At 39.6% G+C, this 20,778-nt stretch overlaps 3 protein-coding genes across 7 annotated transcripts in view; 2 read left to right on the top strand and 1 right to left on the bottom strand.

The window, feature by feature from the left end:
• Positions 1-438: 438 nt before the first annotated feature.
• On the top strand, positions 439-10,082 carry casp7 (caspase 7, apoptosis-related cysteine peptidase). Of its 4 annotated transcripts, XM_020110231.2 has the most exons (7): positions 439-600; positions 850-965; positions 4,130-4,281; positions 4,366-4,494; positions 6,341-6,516; positions 6,803-6,941; positions 7,478-10,082. In XM_020110231.2, exons 2-7 carry the CDS (start codon positions 850-852, stop codon positions 7,702-7,704), a joined length of 939 nt encoding a protein of 312 aa, XP_019965790.1. In that variant the 5' UTR covers positions 439-600; the 3' UTR covers positions 7,705-10,082. The 4 variants fall into 4 exon arrangements, with proteins under 4 accessions (XP_019965790.1, XP_069374101.1, XP_069374103.1 ...); XM_069518000.1 differs by lacking the exons at positions 439-600; positions 850-965 and adding an exon at positions 2,996-3,162; XM_069518002.1 differs by lacking the exons at positions 439-600; positions 850-965 and adding an exon at positions 3,572-3,727.
• A 142-nt stretch (positions 10,083-10,224) lies between these two features.
• LOC109626728 (pleckstrin homology domain-containing family S member 1) lies at positions 10,225-19,086 on the top strand. 2 transcript variants are annotated; one of them, XM_069517998.1, is made up of 17 exons: positions 10,225-11,098; positions 11,588-11,625; positions 11,840-11,934; positions 12,019-12,137; positions 12,325-12,459; positions 13,202-13,274; positions 13,371-13,400; positions 13,583-13,636; positions 13,788-13,856; positions 13,965-14,039; positions 14,332-14,375; positions 14,519-14,551; positions 14,638-14,751; positions 16,303-16,425; positions 16,915-17,010; positions 17,601-17,730; positions 17,838-19,086. In XM_069517998.1, the coding sequence occupies exons 2-17, from the start codon at positions 11,601-11,603 to the stop codon at positions 17,907-17,909; spliced, it is 1,287 nt and encodes a 428-aa protein (XP_069374099.1). In that variant the 5' UTR covers positions 10,225-11,098; positions 11,588-11,600; the 3' UTR covers positions 17,910-19,086. The 2 variants fall into 2 exon arrangements, with proteins under 2 accessions (XP_069374099.1, XP_069374098.1); XM_069517997.1 differs by having other exon boundaries at positions 13,962-14,039.
• Positions 18,905-20,778, bottom strand: part of dclre1a (DNA cross-link repair 1A (PSO2 homolog, S. cerevisiae)) — an 8,465-nt gene continuing 6,591 nt past the window's right edge. The window contains exon 9 of the mRNA XM_020083131.2: positions 18,905-19,697. Within this exon, the coding sequence (XP_019938690.2) occupies positions 19,531-19,697 (167 nt within the window). The 3' untranslated portion in view covers positions 18,905-19,530. The remainder of the gene's footprint in view (positions 19,698-20,778) is intronic.

The raw sequence follows: 20,778 nt of genomic DNA, 5'->3' as shown, positions 1-20,778 counted from the left end.
GTGCAATTACCTTAAAATAGAAGCTTTAAAATTAGTTTGATGGTTTACTGACTTGGAATAGGTAGAATGGTTGTCCTGCAAGAAGTGTATAACTGACCGATAGTCACAGCTTAAAAGGATGATTCACCTTAATTGAAAAATCACTCATACTGAATGCTCGGCCACGTGCGGGGGCAACGTGCACACCTACGGCAAAGCTTCAGTGCAGAAGCATGAATCGGCCTTTATTTTGACGAAAGTAAAAACCAGTGTTCATCTCCAATATTCAGGAAGCCGGGGATCGTGGGTAATACCCACTGTCCAGTTGTATTTCATAATTGTTTGCAGGTGGAGCCCGACAGAAGTCATCACCCCACGCGCCTGCAGAGGGCGCTGGTGCTCGGTAAAAGTGACACAGCGCTGCTTTAACAGGAACACCTGGCAGCCCCGGCTCTGACGCACGGCTCTGACGTAATGACGCACGGCGGACACGTCAAGCGCTTTCACTTTCTCAAGTTTTGTGAGGAACAGAAACTCTGCGACGGAGACAGAAACTAAAACGACTGGTTTTTCGACACCACAGCTCCTACGACACGGTGTCAGCACACGAACAAGTGGAACGTAAGTTCACGTGAAAGTGTTTTGACTTCGACAAGCAACAACTCGTGTTTATCAGCTAAAAAACAGCTCAGCTAGCAAAGCTGGGTGGATCAAAGGACGCCAGCTAACAACAAAGGTTGTTAGCTGGACGCTACTTTATAATGCTATTAAACTGCTTGAACAACTAGCATGTAGCGTTAAAACACTGTTAGCCTTCAGCGCAGTTGTTTATAAATCAGTGTGGACGCTGACGTGTGGTGACCCCCGCAGATGGCCGCAGGACCCGCGGACACCACCGGACTGGAAGATGAACCAGAGGAGGAGACAACTGGAGACGAGACAGACGCCAAACCAGACCGCAAAGGAAGATTCCTGCTGTTTGGGAGGTGGTTTACTTTTTTTAAAATTATCTTACATCTACTGGACATACTTGTGTAGTTTCTGTCACTGGGGAATTGGATTGTTTTAAATCCGGCTTTGCAGACTTTTGATGAGAAACAAGATCTGTGTCCTCATGCCACATCTCCATCTGTGCACATTCCCAGACCTACCCTGATACACTTGTAATGGTAGTTTGAAGTTGTCCAAGGACAAACACACGCACACACCTCAATATTTAAACACTGATGTAAATATAGCTCATTTTGATTTACTTATCATTTCCATTAAGCTTAAAAAATTTATGATTCCACACTTATTGTATTTCTTGAAGCACACGATCCAGTGGCCCATCAGCCCATCAATCTGGTACATTGTTCTTTTGCATGTGCCGGACCATAAACTGATCACTATCTGCTGTTTAACAACATTGTTAGAAGTTAGTGATGTGATAAGTCAGATAATTGAAGGACATTTGGCACAAAAATCAAAGAAGAACATTTCTGGAGGTCTTGATGACATCATAGGCTCACTTTGGAGAAAATGTGCTGTGTCAATTTTGGGTTTTGCTAGTGATTCTTGCCACGTGTAGTTGTTTTGTTTTGTCTTCAGACGGCTATGACTTGACTGTTTTGTAGCCGCAATCCTGCATCTCTTTCCTCAGAGTGTTTGCCTTCTATATGAACTCTCGTCCCACTGTCAGGGTTCACTGGAAGGGTGTGGTTTTTTTTGGTTTTTCTTCTTCCCCTTTTCACTAGTAGTAATGATCCTGTGCATTTTTCTATTATGATATCCAGTTGAGGTGAAACAGAAATGAGACTTGCTTTGTTTTAACAGAAAATTGGCTCATATGTGCTATTGTAATTCCACTAATGGTTGTTGTTAACTATATTCGCTCAAACTAAATGTGAACAGACAGTCATATTTATTTGTTCAAAGTTCAACAGCAATAATTATGAATTTAGAAGTCAGCAGTTTGAGAAAGATGAACAATTTTGTACGTGAGGGTTTCTCTGCTTCTCCTTTGCTGTAATAAAAACTTGAAAAACCAAAAAGTAAATGAATTCTACCCTTGATTTGACACAGAACACAAGTTTTGGATTGTCTAATTAGGATTGAAGACAATCTTAAAGTCTACAGCAAGGCCTTAAAAATCAGTATGACTGAATTGGCCCCTTGAACAATGCCTTGTATCTGAGTTCACTGACCGACATTCAGTAGAAACATCTGTTTATTCCAGTCACAAGGTGGCGCTGTGATCCTTTGTAGTAGAGGAACACTTCTCACATGTTTCTCTGAGACACTGGTAATCAAACATAAAGCAAACAATTTTACCTTAAAATGTATTGATAACATTGGATGACTTTCTATTTCAACTTATAATAAAAAATATAAAACAATGAATCATAAGCATTTCAAAGATAAAGATTTATGCTAATGAACGTTTTTTAAAATCTAATTGTTTAAATACAAACAATTTGGTAGTATATTAAAAAATGAATATGCATTTAAAGTTTTTGTAATATGCTGAATGGTGCATATTTTACACAGCCATGCAGTCATGGCTGCCTTATGATGTAGTACATTAAACACACAAACTGATGTGCATTTGTCTAGTACCAGGGTGTGCTTCTTTTCCATTGGAAGAACATGACTGGGTGCTCGTGGTCTTTGTATTTCATGCTTGGATTCAGGCCTAATCTTTATTTAATTAACCTAGGCACCATGAACAGATACTCTTCGGTTAGCAGTTAAGTGAGATGGCAATTTTTTCAGGAATTGTGTTTTTGTGTGTCGTTGTAGCGCTTCTTGTCCATCTCATGTAAAGTTTGAAGTAGTGTGGCACTCACAGTATGTATATAGGTACAGGTGGATTCTGCGCTTGTCAGCACAGGAGCAACTTGTTGCCCTGTCTGACCTCAACAGGGAGCGAGGTGCAGGGGCCATGTGTGAATAGTCCTTTAGAAAGCACTGGTGTGGTGGCTAGGCTGCTGACTCAGGGGGCTCACAGTGCGCCGCCCCTGTCCTCAGCACCCGCTGGCCCAGTCAGGTCTCCATCCAGTACAGAGAGCATGTCAGTAACCTAGCACACAGCCCATGATTAAGCTGCCAGGTCTGGAGGAACTCTTTTGGGGGAAAAAAGAAAGGAGACAAAACCAACGCGTTTCAGATGCAGAGTGGCGTAGCGCTTAATGACGAACCCAGGTAAGACCCTCAGAACCGCCTCGCATTCCTCCTCACCGTCCTCCTACCTGCTGCTCTTGCTGCCTTGTCCAGCCCACAGCAGAACAGAGTCGCAGCTCTTTGCCCACCCTCTTGTGATTGTTCGTTACAGTATGTTGGCACAGTTTGGAGGTGGGAGGGGAAGGGGGGGGCCTTCAACAAGTTCTGGATCACATGTTTATCAGAATATGGCCGTGCTGCCTGTGAGTGTATGTACATGAGTCTGTTGGTCCACATTGCTGTGTATTGTTTCCCTGCTTGAGTCACCTGATGACTAGGCTCTTCTGGAACAAGCCTGGATTTTTGTAACCCCACAGTGGGCCACTGTTGGCTTCGCTATCTGGATGGATCTTTTAAAGAATGGAAATATGACAGGTCTGTGAGAATTGCCACTCGCGGAAGATTTCCTGTCACTCAATCTACTTTCATGTGCTTAGGGTGTTTTAAAATCTGAGCTAAGAAAAAAAATGTTCTAGTTTCTTCTTTGGCCCATCGGTGGATTACTGCGACCAAATTTGGCTGAGACATTAATGCCTTATTTGAAAATGTATGTACTCTTTGGTTTCTGAGTAAGTGGATCAGAGTGTTTTCAGTTCTCATGTGAGTTTTACATAATTGATATACTATCAGATGGATATTTACTATTTACCTGTGTTGTGTTGAAGTAACTGGTGTGTGTTGGAACATTTTAACATAAAAGACACTGTCATGTTCTTTGAAAATATTTTCTCGGAAAAAAACTAGTGTAAGAGACACTCACATAGTAAGATCTTTAAGTGTGAATATTGTTATGCATGTAAATTGTTTTTTATGTTTTCTTCATAGTTATAAATTGTAGCAGCTGAACTTCCAATACTTTCTACTGTTTAAAAGTCAATAATATTCCAGCAATTTGGAGTTTGAGACATTTGATAATTCTAAATATTCTGTTTCTCTCTAACTCCACCAGTAAGAAGAATAAGGATGGCCAGACGCGGGAGCAGGACTACTCTTCTGAAAGCCATTACAGAATCGTTTCACCAACATTCCAGTATAAGATGAGCCACCAGCGAGTGGGCAAGTGCGTCATCATCAACAACAAAAACTTTGATGAAAAGACAGGTACAGCACACATGTACACCTGGTGAAATTTCACCTGATATTATTGCGTAATTACAGTGTATTCAAAGCAAACCTTTTCAACAGGGATGAATGTACGCAACGGCACAGACAGAGACGCCGGCGAGCTGTTCAAGTGCTTCAAGAGCCTGGGCTTCGAGGTCTTCATCTACAATGATCAGACATGTGAGAAGATGGAGCGTCTTCTCAGAGAAGGTGAGTAGTGAAGTCCTCTGTCTTTTTGTGCTTGCACCTTTAGCTTTTTGTCAGCCTCGCCTTATTCTGTCAAGCTGGACTAAGTTTATAACCAATGTATCTCTCAGTCAAAGAAAAAGCGTTGAGGCAGTTCGAAAAATTTGTCGATCTACAGTGATTTTTCATTCATACTAGAGCGCGACAGGAATACATTTTTGGAGGCCATGTCCATATCAAGAGTAAAAGATTTCTGATACCGATATAATGCCCAATATCAATATTTAAAAAATTGACAATGATTCCCAAGATGCCGTTATTAAACCCTTATATCAGAGAAATGTTATTTATAGTTTAACCTATAAACTATATTTAAAACAAAAGAAATACAACCAAATTTAAACTATAAACAGAATATGTCTGTGAAAGACTCATATTAGGTGATAGTATCAGACAACCAATACATTGGTCGAGCTCTAGTTCATAGTGTCGGTCTTACAGTAGAAACTTGTGCATCTAGTGTCTCTATAAGGACTCATGTCCCACTGAAGCACGTAGAGCCAAGTTTTCTCCGGTTCATCATTGGCGAGCCGCTAATGAAAATATAAGCTGCAATCATCCACTGTAGCTCTCAGCTGATAGACGGACCTCAATAAATCAACTTAATGTTGACACAATGACTTCATGACTGCAGCCCATCACTTAACACCACTGTGTTCTCAATGGAGGGACTGTGAAAATGTATGTTTTTAAAATCCTTTTGTCTTGGTAGAAAGCCACAGAATAGTTTTAGATGCCAGATTTGTTTTCAACCTTTTCAGCTTCATTAGCTTTGATCCCTGCTTCAGACGCATTGAGGCACAAGCTCACATTTCTTTTAATGAATGTTGTATTTTTTGTCTTAAAAACACCATGTCAGACAGCAGGTGGTGCCGTTGTAAAAGTAATTGTATAAATGCTAGCGACCAGCATGGATCTGTCCCTAAAATGTAAAGACAGTTGAAAGGTCACCTCTTGTGTCACGTGTTTATAGGACCTACGTTGAACCTTTTGTTTAACATCTGATTGTATGTGCTGGCTGCTTTTCTTTAGAATCCATACAGTTTTTTGAGTTTTACTTTGCCAGTCTATTCTTCCGTTTGTCAGGCTGCTCAACACTTCAGCTCAAAATAAGTAAAACAATTCTTAAACAGTTGCTGAACAGATACCATTGTTAATGTTGAGCTCTGGACAATTACACCTAATGATAATAATGATTTTGTCTTGCTTTACAATTTTACCTTTATCAACTTTTTGTTTCATGACATAGTCCTGAAGATTATTAGCTGAATTTCTGTGATGTTCTTGTTCACTTTACTGTGAATCCTAATCATTTTGGTTACATATTACCTTTTTATCCCTCATGGCATATAATACATGGGATATACACTAGTGATCAGCATATTCGTCCAAATGTCCACCTCTTGTCTTTTAGAATTTCATGTCCGGAGCAGAACACATAACTCATGAAATGTGTTTATCAGGAAATAAATTGCCCTTTGACATTTATGGTTTTGGGTGCCGGGCGGATTTGTCATCTCCTGATGATTCTTGTTTCTAGTGTCAACAACTGGCCCAAAAGTTGAGTTATACACAAGACATTTTCAAAGCTAAAGCAGCATTTATTTTAACATAGTGCTTCCCCTTTGGACAAGCATGAGACTTTATATGCTCCAATTAGCTTAAATGTTTTTTCTTAAATCAGAAGGCGAATGGATGAAGACATTTTAGATGAGGCAATAAAGTTGAGACTTTTTTTAAAGTAAGAGACGAGTAATGAGGCCCGAGCTGAGCTAAAAGTGGAGTATTTGTCTGTGTGTGTATGGGTCAGCCTCGGAGGAAGACCATAGTGACAGCTCGTGTTTCGCCTGTATCCTGCTAAGCCACGGTGAGGAGGGCATGATCTACGGCACAGATGGAGCCATGCCCATCAAGACCATGACCTCGCTGTTCAGAGGGGACATGTGCAAAAGCTTAGTGGGAAAGCCAAAACTCTTCTTCATCCAGGTAGGCAGACTTTCATTCATAAAAAAGCTATGTTGTGAATGTTTTGATTAATTAATTAATAATTAAGGTGTTGAATGACGATATAATGTAACGTAAGCAGTTGATTTTGTTTAAAGGACAGATCTGATTGTCTTTCAGTAGCCCCCCCCCATGGATAGTTTTAACTGTGTAAAACTTTGCCCGTCCCAGCTTTTAAAAACAGTTAATGTTTTAATTGCTTCACCAGGTCATCGTTGAGAAAGCTACTCAGGATCACAATGAAATGTCATTTCATTTACTTCACCAGGCTTGTCGGGGTTCTGAATTTGATGATGGTATACAGACAGATTCGGGTCCGCCAAACGACACACTGGAGACAGATGCTAATCCAAGACATAAGATTCCTGTAGAGGCAGATTTCCTCTTTGCCTACTCCACTGTTCCAGGTAAAGCATTGTTTTAAAGTCATATTTTAAAGCATAGACTAAATAAAGAGATAAATTAACTATATTCGGAGCCAGAGTCTGCACTGGGAGATGCGGTATGGAGGTCCAGTTGATACAAAGCTCAACCAATCGAGGTTCAGACTGCCAGTCATGACGTTACCGTGTTTTTTTAGCATGAAATAACTCATTAAAACAAAGGTAACACTTGAACAAGGATGACATTAAATGACATAAATTATCTTTGAGAAAATGCATTTGATTTCTACTCTGACTTTTTAGTTTGGTCCATGTCCCATCCCTGAACATGGAGAGAGATTATTCATACTGCAGCCAGCCACCAGGGGGCAATTGAGAGGCTTTGGCTTCACTTATGGGGAGCTGTCATGACATCCATTTTTATATACAGTCTATGTTTTATAGTGTACAATTTTATTGCCAAATAAATGAATAGATAAAGTGAAAAACTGTTGGGTAATTATAATGAGGAAGATTTATCAAAGCGTAGTTTCAGTGCTGACTCGAGATGATTTTTCCAGGGTATTACTCATGGAGGAACCCTGGGCGTGGCTCCTGGTTTGTCCAGGCACTCTGCAACGTCCTCAACGAGTTTGGAAAACAGCTGGAGATAATGCAGATCCTGACACGGGTCAACTACATGGTAGCTACCAGCTTTGAGTCCTGGTCCGAAGACCCGCGTTTCAGCGAGAAGAAGCAGATCCCCTGCGTGGTGTCTATGCTCACCAAGGAACTGTATTTCAACTAACCGCCAACCTTAACTGACCGTACTGTACGACACGGGAGACTCGAGTGACTGACGAGACTGACTGTTTCAGGTACTGGCTAAGCGGTCAAAGCATTCAGGGATGATTCAGGCCCAGCAGGACACTGCACATTCGGGGCACATATTAATATTTTGCATGTTTGGTTGGGCCTGAAAAAACAGCACTCTGTGAGAAAAAATTATATATTTACAGTGGCACTCCACGTTCATGTGTTGATGGTGACATTTATTCCTCCTCTGCAGGTTGTTCTTCAGAATAATGGCGTCACATTTGATCTGATCTTTGTCGACAGGCATTGTGAAATATCCATGTTATTCTACCAGCCCGGAAAATTTGCTGCCAGTTTTTGTGGGTTTGGGGAATCGTAATTGAAAATGTGTCTCTCCATTTTCCAGCATTTGCACTTGATGTTGAAAGGAACTGTAGCTACCGCACAAAAGGCAAACAAGAACAGCTAAGGCCGCTAATCTTAGTATAGTGACCTTAAATAATTTGGTGTTCAGAGAGTAGCCTCTCCTGATGCCTTATCCTTAAACATATAATTTACTATTACACAATAAAATAAATCAGAAACCAGAGTTTAATGCTTTTAAAACCTTTTAAAAAGCCACTTTTGATAAATCTAGTCCCTTTTATATTTATATACTGCGATTATTTTTTAGATACACTTATACTTCTTTACAAATTTTCCACTAGACATTTGAGCTGTGAGTCAGAATCCTTCAGGGCGTGCCTTGATTACAAACCTGCTTCATTGAATTTGTTATCTGGAAAATGCGTCACATTATTTTCAGTTATCCATGTTTCAATGTTTTCAGCCGTCAAAAAAAAACTAAAGAGACAAAGTAAAGAGACGACACTCCTCTGAGCAGAAACACACACATCACGATGCTCTCGCCAAAGGCTCGGTGTCTCAGCCTTCCTAGCACATTTAAGTTGGTAGCAGCATGCTGGCATCCTCAGGTTCTTTACTGTCCCATTAAGTGGGTTAAATGTAATGTTAAAGAATTTCATTTACGTATGGCTGGGAAGGTTTGATCTTTTGCTGTGTAGTGATTACTTCTCTTTTCAGACTTTGGGTCAAGTGCATAGTTTTTAGTACAAACCCCCATGAAAGCAAGAATCAGTTGCAATTTTTCCAGTTTTCTCAGCGTGACGTTCAAAACTTCACTTCAAGCACGAGAAGGTGTATTTGATCAAAATACTGCACTGGTCTTCATTTATTGGTCAGTCTTAAAAATCACTTTTCTGAATTTTGCTTTTTTTTTTTAATCTGTCAAATCAGACATTCCTCTTAAATATTTTTTTTTACTGAATAATAGAACACACGCTGCACAATTTCTTAAGATTGTCTAAAAACTCTCACAGGTTAGAGAAATATCATATTGTAATGCTGGACCGGGACCCAAAGCACAAATGCCACATCATTTCACTGTATATTAGTGTTGTACATTGTCATAACCTACTCTACACTGTCATAACATTCACCAAGCAATGTCTTTCTAGTTTTATTTTTAAAATTTGAGCTTTGTTGCAGAATCACCCAAAAACCCAAATCATAAAAAAATTGCTTTTATATATTATATTTTAAGTCATTTTTTCACACATTTGAAAACATTTACTGAATAATTGTATGGTTTAGTAATTTAATTATTATAATTGAATTATATGACAAGAATCTGATTTATTTTTCAAATATATAAGACATTTACAATTTAAGTTTGTTGACGCAAATTCAATCTTACTGTCCCAAAGTCTGTCATTCACAGAGGCAGCTATCACTGGTGGTGACAAGTCTGAAGATACACAATCCACATGTCCACGACAAATGTTTTTACACAATTCATCATTGCACGCGTTAGTAATTTAGCTGGAGAAGTTCAGCAGCAGCTTTCATTTTGACTATCACACTTTTCGCTTTGTATTTTTTTTATCAGTCACTTTTAATTATTTTGATACCACTTGCATATTGTAGATAGGGAGACGCGGAGTGTGATCAATTCTGCCGTTCCCTACTCTTGTCCAGACACCGCCACAACTCTGGAGTCTTCTCGACACATGGATCTCTGATCAGTGATGTGGTGCCTAACCTGTGCTGAAAGGAGTGTTCGCTCCACCTGTTTGGGAATGGAATTGAAAGAAAGAAAAAAAAACATATTTTTATGGGTAAAATTTTAAATGCTTTACGGTGTTAAATGCTGTTGTCCTCAGGAATATATCTGAAAATATTTGGGAAAAAATGAATGAATGAATTTCATTGAAATTATAATCAGGCCCTATATTTTTTCATTTGGGGCAATAATTAAACAGAGGAATGCTTATGTAAACATTTTGTTGTATTAAAGAATTTATTGTGTAATGATTTGTGTGTCATTTTTCTTCCACATGTGTAAACGTAGACCACACTAAAAAAAATGATGTTCAGTGACACACATCATTTAACTTTTTTAATGTGTATATATATGGATTCAACTCCAGATTTACTTCTTAGCTCAAAGTAAAGGAAGAACATTTTCAAAGTCTTAAGGTCATTTATTTTAGTTTCTTTGCCAACTGAACTATTGTCTTTTACAATTTGTAGTTTGGATATTTTATTGACATTAAAAATAAATATTTTAAAAATGCAACTGTATGAAAGTCAAGTTAGTTTATTTGTATAGTAAATTTAAAACAACCAAAGTTGAACATAATACTAAACCGGCTTAAAATAAATACAAATAAATAAACAAACATAACAGATGAGACGCACTAAATCACAATAGGAATAAAATGCTTATAAGTATTTGAGATTAAAAAGAAGCTTTGACATGTCCACTTAAAGGAAAGCATCACAAACAAATGTATATATTAAATATTTATTAATATATTTGTACAATTTGTACAAGATAAGTAAAATGATATTCTATACAGGAGAGCGGGAAGAAGAGATCCCAGTGACACTTAAACCTAATGTTAAAAACAACAATGTATATCATATTAATAATATGAGGATAAAAGCAGATGACTCAGAAGTCACATGCAGATGTGAGTGAAAACATGCACGTACACACACAGTTCAGGATCTCAGGTCACATTCCCCAGTCGGACTCTGATTCTGATGATAAATCAACACAGAATTTTATTTCACCATGAGATCTCAGAAGAAGCATCTATTTTCTGCTTCTACTGCTTCTAAAACATTAGTGGCATCAGTCGTTCCTTAAAGCCTCGCTCCATATCTCCCGGCCACCTGTTGGACTCCAGCCAGCAGGAACACCTTAAAAAAACGTAAGAAACTAGAAACTCCAGTTCCCGGTCTAAAAGTCTTGTTGTTTCCCAGACGCAGGAAGAAGATCCAGTTTCCTCATGAAGAGCAGGTGAGCAGGTGCTCCCCAGGTAAGCAAGGCTTTTATGTCTATATGCATGCATATACACACATATATATATATATATATATATACATATATGTGTGTATGTATACTTTTTTATAATGTTTTGAATTATTCTATTTAATTACTCTGTGATGTGACACAGCTTAATGTGCATTTGCCAACTCGTGGGGTTCTGTCTGAAAAAAGTGAGAGCTAGATTGTTTAAATCTTAAATGATTTGCATAAAGAGAAGGATTAAGACTTTTGATGTAATATTTAGTATTTACAATAATATCCTGTTATTTGCTTAATGCACTAATGTGTTTATTTCTTATTCAGCCGGAAACTTAAAATGCTTCTTTTTGGGAATTGAGCTCTATTTCCTTCTCTGCTTACGCATGAGTCTATTTGTAAAATCGTACACTGTAAGTTTAATAAGTGACCTACTTCCCTCTGGATATTTGTATGCTGTTTTGAAGGGACTGATGCATTCATGTGTTATTTTCTTGTTTAGGTTTGTTGTCACGATGCATAAATCCCACAAGTCCAGAGGTAGTGTATCACTATATGGTCAGAGAGTTTTAATAACGTATATTAAACTGCTTTTCCTAACAAGGATTTTCAGTTTTCCACATTGCTCATCCTCCCTGTATGAGTTCTTTTTTGTATTGCCTACAGGAAAATGTATTTTACACATATGTGCTGTAAACAAAGGCAGGATCAAAACAAACAATCACAAACAATCAGCTTTTCTTTTTGCCCTCAGGCAAAACTTTTAAGGTCTACAGTCCAGTCGTTGTGACGCAAATCAGGTCTGGGTATCTGTACAAGTCTCCTCCCTCCAAAAGATTTAAGTCAGAGGTGACAATGAATCCAATGTATCGCCACATTTAACTTTTTTCAAAATGACATTTCATCATGTGTTTTATTACGTTTCTGCCACAGAAATCGTGGAAGAACCGGTACTTTGTGCTGTTCAAGGTCAGCAGCAATGAACATCAGCTGAAGTACTTCAAGAGTGCAGATGAAAAGGAGAAGCCACTCGGAGAGATAGACTTGGAACAGTATGTCATCAAACATTTACGCATTTAAACAAATTATGAAACAGACACAGCATGTAGGTAATTAATAACAATACAAAAATGTATTCATAATAATAATGATAATAATAAACATTTTCTTAACAATATTACAAAATGCTTAACAACAAGGAGTAAAACCACCCAAAAATCTTTTGTATCCCTCTCTCAGGATCTCACTGTTGAACGTGAACCCTGTGCAGCACCAGAGATGGGAATGGATCCAGAAGAACTTCATGTGCTCCCCATCCTGCGTGCTCTACATCAGCGCTGCTGGACGGGACTACTTCCTGGTCGGGGGCAACAGGTCAGTCGTCTGAATTTATCGCTTCTCTGTCAGCTTCAATGCATTTTCTGACACTACTTTAAGAACACGTGACATACCACACATGCAGAGGACTTGCTTTTATTATCACCCCACAAACAGCCAATTCAATAAATAAATAGAGGTGAATAGTTGTAGGAATATTTTTATTTTTATGCAGACGATTTTACATCTCACCTCAAAGATGCATCGTTTAAAAATGTACAGTAGCTACTCCGGATGGCATCACCCTTGTCGCACCTTGTTTCCCTATATGTGGCAAATTGTGATTTGTAAATATGGTCTGTACAAATAAATACAATTCAATAACAACTCAATTGATTGAATGTGCAGCTGAAAAAACCTCGTCTGAATATTTCGATGAAGTAAAAGCCTCTACGTATGTCCCAATGTCAAAGCAAATAGACGAGTTGCTTTAATTTGAAATTCAGTGATGGTGTAACCAAGGGCGACTTAGACAGTGCGTCACAAAACAACCCCCCCCCCCCCCCCCCCCCCCCCTTACACCATCTACTATTTCAGGATTTCTGACAATCAAAGTTAAATTATGATGCTGCTTTCCTCTTTAATAACAGTCCATCAGCTGATAATGGCTTTCCCTTCCGCTTTGTTGCTAAATGTCACAATTTCCACTTATTTGACTTCAGAATTGAATTTTAAATTGAGTGTAATAGTTTGTAGAGAAAACGAAATGATTTATTTAATATGCTCCTGTGTCGTCTAGTGACGAAGTGGACGGCTGGTTCTTTGACCTGTATGACGCCCTGAAAAACCGGCCACATAAATTCGGTCCCGAGGTACGTCTTTTTGTTGTGTAATTATTTTGTATCGATCATGTCAACCGACCAGAGCCGCTGACAGTCACTATTTGATGTATTTTCTTCCACCTGTAGGTCAGGCATAATGGGCAGCAAACAGCTGAGGTAAACATCCATGACCCCAAATCCTAATTTTACTCCATTAATCATTTTTCCTCCGTTCTCTCTGCACCTCACATGCTCAGTCTGAATTCTCCCAGTTTCCCCGGTGAATCAAAGTAAAGATCTCACCGTACGTGTTTCTTAACTCTCACTAATGAATTACACCTCTCTATTTGTTTTACCAGGTCATTTCAAAACCACTTGTGCAGAAATACAATGCAGCCATTGTGTTTGAAAAGGTTGGTCCACGTAAACTTCCTCCTCAAAGCCTGCGTCCTGTCAAACTAATACTAACTCAACTCAGTCACACCATTCCTGTGGGTGAATCTATGGGCTGATTGGATTTATTAAGACAAACATATGTGTGTGTGTGTGTGTGTGTGTTTTCAGCAATCACCCAAAATACGGTCTGCATCTGACCCACTGTCAAATTGTTTGGACAACACTGACAAATCAAAGGTGAAACATCTTGACGTCATTGTTTGTAATTAATGAGAAGTATCAGTTGAAGGTTATGCTCATTTTTTTTGATGATATGTGGCGTGCTGCTTTCTGATTGGCCAGCAGAGTGAAGGTTGCTCCAGGAGACCTTTATCAGAGCCGATCTATGACTACCCGAGATCCGACTTATGCCAAAAACAAGTAGGACTGCATTTATTTTTAACATCAATTCATCTGCCAGCAACTTTCTTGATTTGTTGTTTGATTGTTTGATTGTTTTTTTAAAGTTAAAGTTCTTTGCAGTGAAGACTTCAAATGTTTTGTTTGACCCCCAAAATCCAAAGATATTCAGTTTTCATCCTTGCAGTGAATGAATGAACTGATTGATCAAGAGCAGTTAGCTGAATCAAATATTGTGATTCATTTAATTTAGCTCCTGAAAATGTGACACCGTAGATGATCTGACTGTTACTCGTCTGTTTTTGTGAATGAGGTCGAGGAACAAGGTTCGACCTGTGCCGAAACTGAAGACACTCTGTAAGTGCTGATTACTGTTTCTCTCAGTCAGACAAAAGCGCATTGTGTCTCTTCTATCTCACACTGACATGCTTCAATCTCGACCTTCAATCTTTTACATTCTTTGCTCGTGTGTCTGCTATTTAAATACTTATGTCTTGCAGATATGAAACGATGAATAAACTAAGTCACGATGAGTAAGTAGCTCAGGCAGCATCAGTTGGATTCACACAACCTCATATATAATAAACCGAATGGAGTTGATTGTGTCAAATGGTTGCAGGGACCGTGAAGTTGAAGAGGTCACGTACAGGAGCGTCATGTCTCTCACTAAGCACTTTGAAAAACTGAAGATGCCACCGCCTCTATTCAGGGAGGAGACAGAAAGTGACGACAGGTACACCACAGATTCATCACTGGGGTTTTCTTCTTTATTTTGTGGGCTGTGTGTAGTTTTGACTTTTCACCCTACGCTCTTTGTGCAACATGTTTTGTCAGTGCCCTAGATACCAAAATAGCTCAGTTGTCAGTGGTAACCAGACTCATTTGGCTCAAACACAACGAGGGCATTAATTTAACGGAGCAGGACTGTTGACTCTTCCAAAGACATATGAGGACGGCACCGCAGAGCTGTTTAGCAACTTACGCATTTGACTGTAACCTTGTGAAAGAGGTTATAAATACATATTTTTTTACTTATTTTTCATTTAGTTTATCTATTACATATACAAAACACAGGGGGAAAGGAAAAGGAGAACACACACACACACCAAAAAGGAAAGAAGTATCAAAAGAAATCCAAAAAATGAATGAATCACATTGTGAACTACATTGTGACTTACCTGCCATGTCATTCATCTTCATATATAAATATATGTGATATGCAAGCGATGCAACTATCGCAGCACTTTCTTGTGGATGAAATCTCTGAGGTGGATGACCTGGGTTTAAATACGTCTTTAAAACTTTAAAATGTGCTTAAGGTTACAGTCTCTACCTTTATGCAAACCCCAAGCAGCAACTGGTGGATTCGAGAGAACTTTATAATTCATTGCACTATTACCGTGAAGTTGGGGCTGATTATGCAACGTTTCTGACACACCCTCCAAACAAGAGGAAAAGTACCTAGAATCCTGTTGCACACCATTGCACAGTTTCCAGCAAACGTGTAGTTCAACACGGAAACTGAGCAAAAAAGGTTGTGAGATTGAACAGATGCCACCGCTGTTTCCAGAAGGCAGGTTTTACATGACCTTCATGTTTAGTTTTAATCACCTCTCATCATCTCTCCCAGCTTATCCATTTCATCATCTCTTGTGTATAAACACTCTCCGCTGTTGTTTTCTTTGTTAACTTTGCTGAAATATGTTACGTGATCATTTCATGGTTCACACTGATGTCTGATTTCTTTCTAAGTGGCCAACCGCTGCGCTGGCACACTGAAGACCACCTTCCCTACATTTGTCATATGAGTCTTGAGACTTGTTTCTGAAGCGCTACTTGATTAGAATTCCTCTTGCGCCTGCACAGTGATAAGGAAATTATTTACCTCTCCCATGCTGCTTTTTGGTCCCTTTTATAAATAACTGAGAGTCTAGTTTTGGTTTCTGGCGTTTACCGTTCTCTTGCACCTTTTACCGAACGCTTCTTCTTCCTTTGTTGTTATTTTTGCCACAAGGGCAAATGTTGGGGCTTTTCCATCCCGGGCTTATAAAGCCGTGCCAGACTCTACTGTTTGTTATCTGTCTGTGAGTCACCTGCCATGACGGTGCATTCTGATACTTCTTCCTCTGAGTTTGGAGCTTCAGTGGGTGTGTTTGGCAACACAAGTGCCTCTTTGTAGTTTATTTTCACCATCTCACTATTTTTTTTTTTGGACATCTACCAAGAACACATGCATAATTGACTGTAACTCAAGTGCCTGATGAAATACCCCACGCTTTCACAGAGATGACACTCATCCTTCAGATGTCAGCAGCAGCAGCTCCAGCGAGAACGGGGACATCTCCCTTGGAGAGATGCTGGAGGGTCGTAATGTGTCCTCGCTGGAGAAGCAAAGCTCCACACAGAGGTGAGACTCTAAAGGAATTTACCCTGAATCTGGAAAAAAAAAGCAACAAGACAAACACTGGAGGTGTGGGGCAGGGAGGGAGCTAGAGTGGGTGCTCTTCTTCAACAGACTGTGTTTGCACCTCTGCCATTTAGAGTCAGAGGTGATGGTGACAGAGAACAAACAAAAACCAAACATCACCACATAAAATAAATGATCAGGAAGGAATGCCTGGATCAGCGCTGATATGTTGCAGGACTGGTTAGAGAAGTTTCAGTGGACACCCATCACAATATCATGGAGGAATGAGACAATGACAATGAGTGTGTTTTTATGTGTTTGTCAGCTACAACCTCAGCAAATGTCATTCAAGCTGGTTCAATTATTTCACCTTGGAAACAATAAGACAATAAAAAAAAGATAGATGAATTAAGATTTAGATGCATTTCTTTTTTTTCTATGTGCAAAACTTTGAGTAAAGCTTTTGTTCTCTGTCATTTCTCTTTCAAGGCTTGACCACATCATCCCAGAGGAAATAGATATTGAGATCAAGCAGGCACATTTGAAAAAGCACCTGACACTAACAGAGGTGGACGGGAAACCAGGGTAAGTTCTGCAATAAAATCTTAAAGGTTCAAGGCTGTACGACCTATACTGCAGCCAGACACCAGGGGGTGATGGAGATGTTTGGCTTCAACCTTTTGGGATCTGTCATGTCGTCCATCTTTATGTAGTCTATTGTGCAGAGGGACAAGTGAACAGAGCCACTCAAACGACCCAGACAAACCATGAGAGACGCACTGAACCTGTATCGGTTATTTATTGAGTCTGTTGTGACCCCTGACTCGAATCCTAGTACGTCAACCTGAATGTCTCAAACAAAAGAAGACTGGATAATATCGTCAAGGTGGCCGCATTGGCGAGCAGCAGCTGTCATTGTCCGATATCTTTCATTGACAGCTCTTAAGATGTCAACAATGTTATAATTGTTTTTTCAATCTGTGCTCTGATGTAAGTCATTTAAAGTACTGAACTGAATATATTTGTGCGTTTGTAATTTCAATAGAAATTCAGTGGTTTCAGCCATAAGTTAAAAATGACAGGGGAAGACGGCCGACAAAGGGCCACACAACTTTAAGATGCGCCTTTGTTAACACTGATAGAAGGGTGTGTGTGTGTGTGTGTTTTTGTCACAGTGTGTCTGGGTGGACAGGCCAGCCAGTGTGTCTGTTCCACAGAGGAGACCAAGTCCTGGCAATTAACGACCTGCAGATCGGCAGCGTGACGGAGTTCAGCACGTACATCAGCAAGTCGCTGAAGAACGAGGTGCGTCCATCAGAGTCACCAACACAACGTCATGTGTTCATTATGTTGCTGTGTACGTGCTCCTGTGCACTCTGTGATCTGAGGGGCAGAATTATTTCTCTTTTCAGGTGAAACTCACCATCCTGCGTCTACCTGGATGTCTGCCTCTGCATTCCCCAACCTGCCTCTGCAGCCGCTGACAGAAAACTGACCAGTGGAGATGGATCAACTTCTACTCTTGCGTCTGGGTGTGTTGAAGTGACTCCTTGAGGCGCCTCCTGCCCACAGCTGGGTTTGTAATGCTGTAAATCACAGTATTTTTCCAGGGTTGTTGTCATTACCTCTTTAACTGTCCTCCCTGCTAGTTTATGACCTTAAAATTCTAGAAGAGCCTTAAGTGAAAAATGTTTATCTTGCCAGTGTCACACACAATGGACCTGCAGTTTGATTGTGTGTATCTGCTGTGCAAAGACCATCACCGCACTACAAGTTAAATACTTTCAAATCTGTTTACACTCTTTTGTTATATGATAAATACTGTACATATAGTATCTGAAATACTAATCTTAAGGAAATGTATGTTTGATGCTGGAATTGTAAAAGACAATGTTGTGCTTGGGATGAAACAAAAGCTTCTAGACCCAGAGATTAAAATTGAAGTGCAAGACGTGTAGTGCAAAAAAAATGACGAGAGATGAGGTTTTTTATCTTTATGTTAAATTGTCTCCTATGAAAAAACAGAAACATACGTCCACATTTTTAACTTATTATTCGTATTATGAGAATACTAGATGTAAGTATTAACAGATGTAGGAAGAGACCTTGGTGACGTCTGTACCTCAGGCAGAGTCTTGTGAATTAATATGCAGACAGAATGGTGTTTCCCCTCAGGCTGCGTTTCACCCCACTTCTCTCTGATTTGAAACAGAAATGTAATTTTAATATAAATTGGGAAGCTGATTTTTCCTTACATAGTTCATGTCTAGTGACCAATGCCAGTCACGAACAAAGACAACATCAAGTGGACAATATTTGCAGGGTTGCACAGCATTTTTATATTTAAAATGCCTATTTAATATATATATGTCCAGTGATGAGTGTCCACAGAGAGCGAGGACAAAGCCTCTGCACTCATATGATCAGATAATATTCAGACCACTGCTGTCCTCACGATATTGAATCCACTATTCCAAGGTTAGTGTTTCAACTTTTAATGGAGCTATGACACAGGTATGAGAAAACCATAAAGGACATTTATTTTTTTACATTCGTCAACTGTGATATTCAAGCTGTGCTCAATTACTAATTCACTCTCTTGTAAATAAATGTTATAAAAGCAGATTGAACAATAAATCTGTTGAAATGATTCTGAATACATGTTGACCAAATTGTCAAATCACTGATCATTTGTATTTGAATTATTAAACTAAACACACGTTAATGCTGCCAAATAAAAGGGTTAAAGGAACCGTTAAAACTTTTATTTTCTCAGCATAAATTGTTTAAATTACATACATTGGAAAACAAATAGGACAGTCTCAAAGCAGAACCTTTAGTGACATCACTGGTGTAATTAGTAGCCATCCAGTTAATTCTGTTCCAATGTTTAACAATTGTGGTTCATGATACATGTTTGGCCTCAAGTCATGTTCACAAAACTGTACTGTTGAATGAATGTGTTGAATATGAGCTCAACAGTCTTGAGGAAAACAACTTCGATAAAATACGTCCAGTTAAAATGCATTTGTTCCCCGTGCTCGTATTGTAGTTGTAGAAATGATAATCAGCAGCAGCGTTTAACACAGTTTACAGGTAAATAAGCTACAGTTTGGCTTTAGCCTCCATGAGCCAGTCACTGAAGCACTTCTCCATGGCCTTCCTGCTGGCCCAGCTGCCGTTGTTGACTGTGGGAATGATCTTGAGAGGTTTGATCCACTGGACAAAACGTTTCAACTCCAGAAAGCTGCTGTGTTCACTGTAAGGGATTCCTGTCAAGAAAAAAGAAGTTGTGATTAACACGCATCCAAACTTTGGCACCTGAAACAGCCAGTTTGCTTTAGATGTAGCTAAAATGATTTTTTCGGCAAGCCTACATTTTGTTTTACCTCAAGGGTATTTTCTATTTATTAAGGAGCAAAGTCTTTAAGGGAAAGAGGCCAGCAGTGGTTAAACACTGAACCAGATGGAATTTCAGACTTGCTTCTCACTTTCAGCTCATCTGCTTTAATATTTTTCTTCCTCATTTCTCGATAATGAAATGTCATGCTCGGTGACACCAGAGGGGATTTGGTTTTCAGTAAAACACTGTCACTGAGACAGATGTCTAAAGGTGTGGGGAAGCCAGTCAGACAAGCAACATGGCAAAGTCCCAGGGGGGGGGACCAGATGCGCAGACCCACAGGCAGATTTCAGACGCTGAGACATTAACTATCAAAAAATGTTTATGTTTCGAGGGGAAAATAAGAAAACAGTTTGAAGCTGCGGCAGAAAGCTGGCATCTCTCGTTTGTCCTCCATCATCCCTCCACGGGTTTTAATGTGCCCCACTGCTGCTCTCAACAGATCTAGCTCAAACTGAGCCCCCTCTGGTATACCAGTCAGTCCTCCACCATGCAGAGAACAATATTAGGAGCAGTAGCAGCATATGGCTGGGAAGGGCAAAGAGGAGGAGGTAAACACGGGGCAGAGCGAGAAGAGGGAGAGACTGCGTAAATTGGCTTCCGCCTGAGTGACACACGAACTGCTGAAGAGGAAGAAATTATATGAGTGTGTGCAACGCAAAAGGCCTCTTGCTGGTGATTGAGGGCTAGGGGCCAGATGGTTGATGCTGCTGATGGATCTTTTCAGAACATGAAACAGGACGGACGGGAAGAAAAACAGGCTACATCTGCAGTGGCATGTTGTTTCTGGCAGAGAGAAGGCTGCTGGTTAAGTCTTGAATGTGGGAAGATGTGAAAGATTGTGTAGCACTGCAGAGTTCTGTGTTTGATCAGTAAAAGAGAGAAGGGCGTTCTGTCCAGGAATGAGCAACAATAATACCTCTAACTTTGCAGAAGACCTTCAAATGCAA

This window comes from Paralichthys olivaceus, chromosome 21, assembly GCF_024713975.1.
Source record: "Paralichthys olivaceus isolate ysfri-2021 chromosome 21, ASM2471397v2, whole genome shotgun sequence".
Taxonomy (NCBI): Eukaryota; Metazoa; Chordata; class Actinopteri; order Pleuronectiformes; family Paralichthyidae; genus Paralichthys; species Paralichthys olivaceus.
The sequence above is the reverse complement of the archived record's forward strand: the minus strand, read 5'-3'. Positions and strand labels throughout refer to the sequence as shown.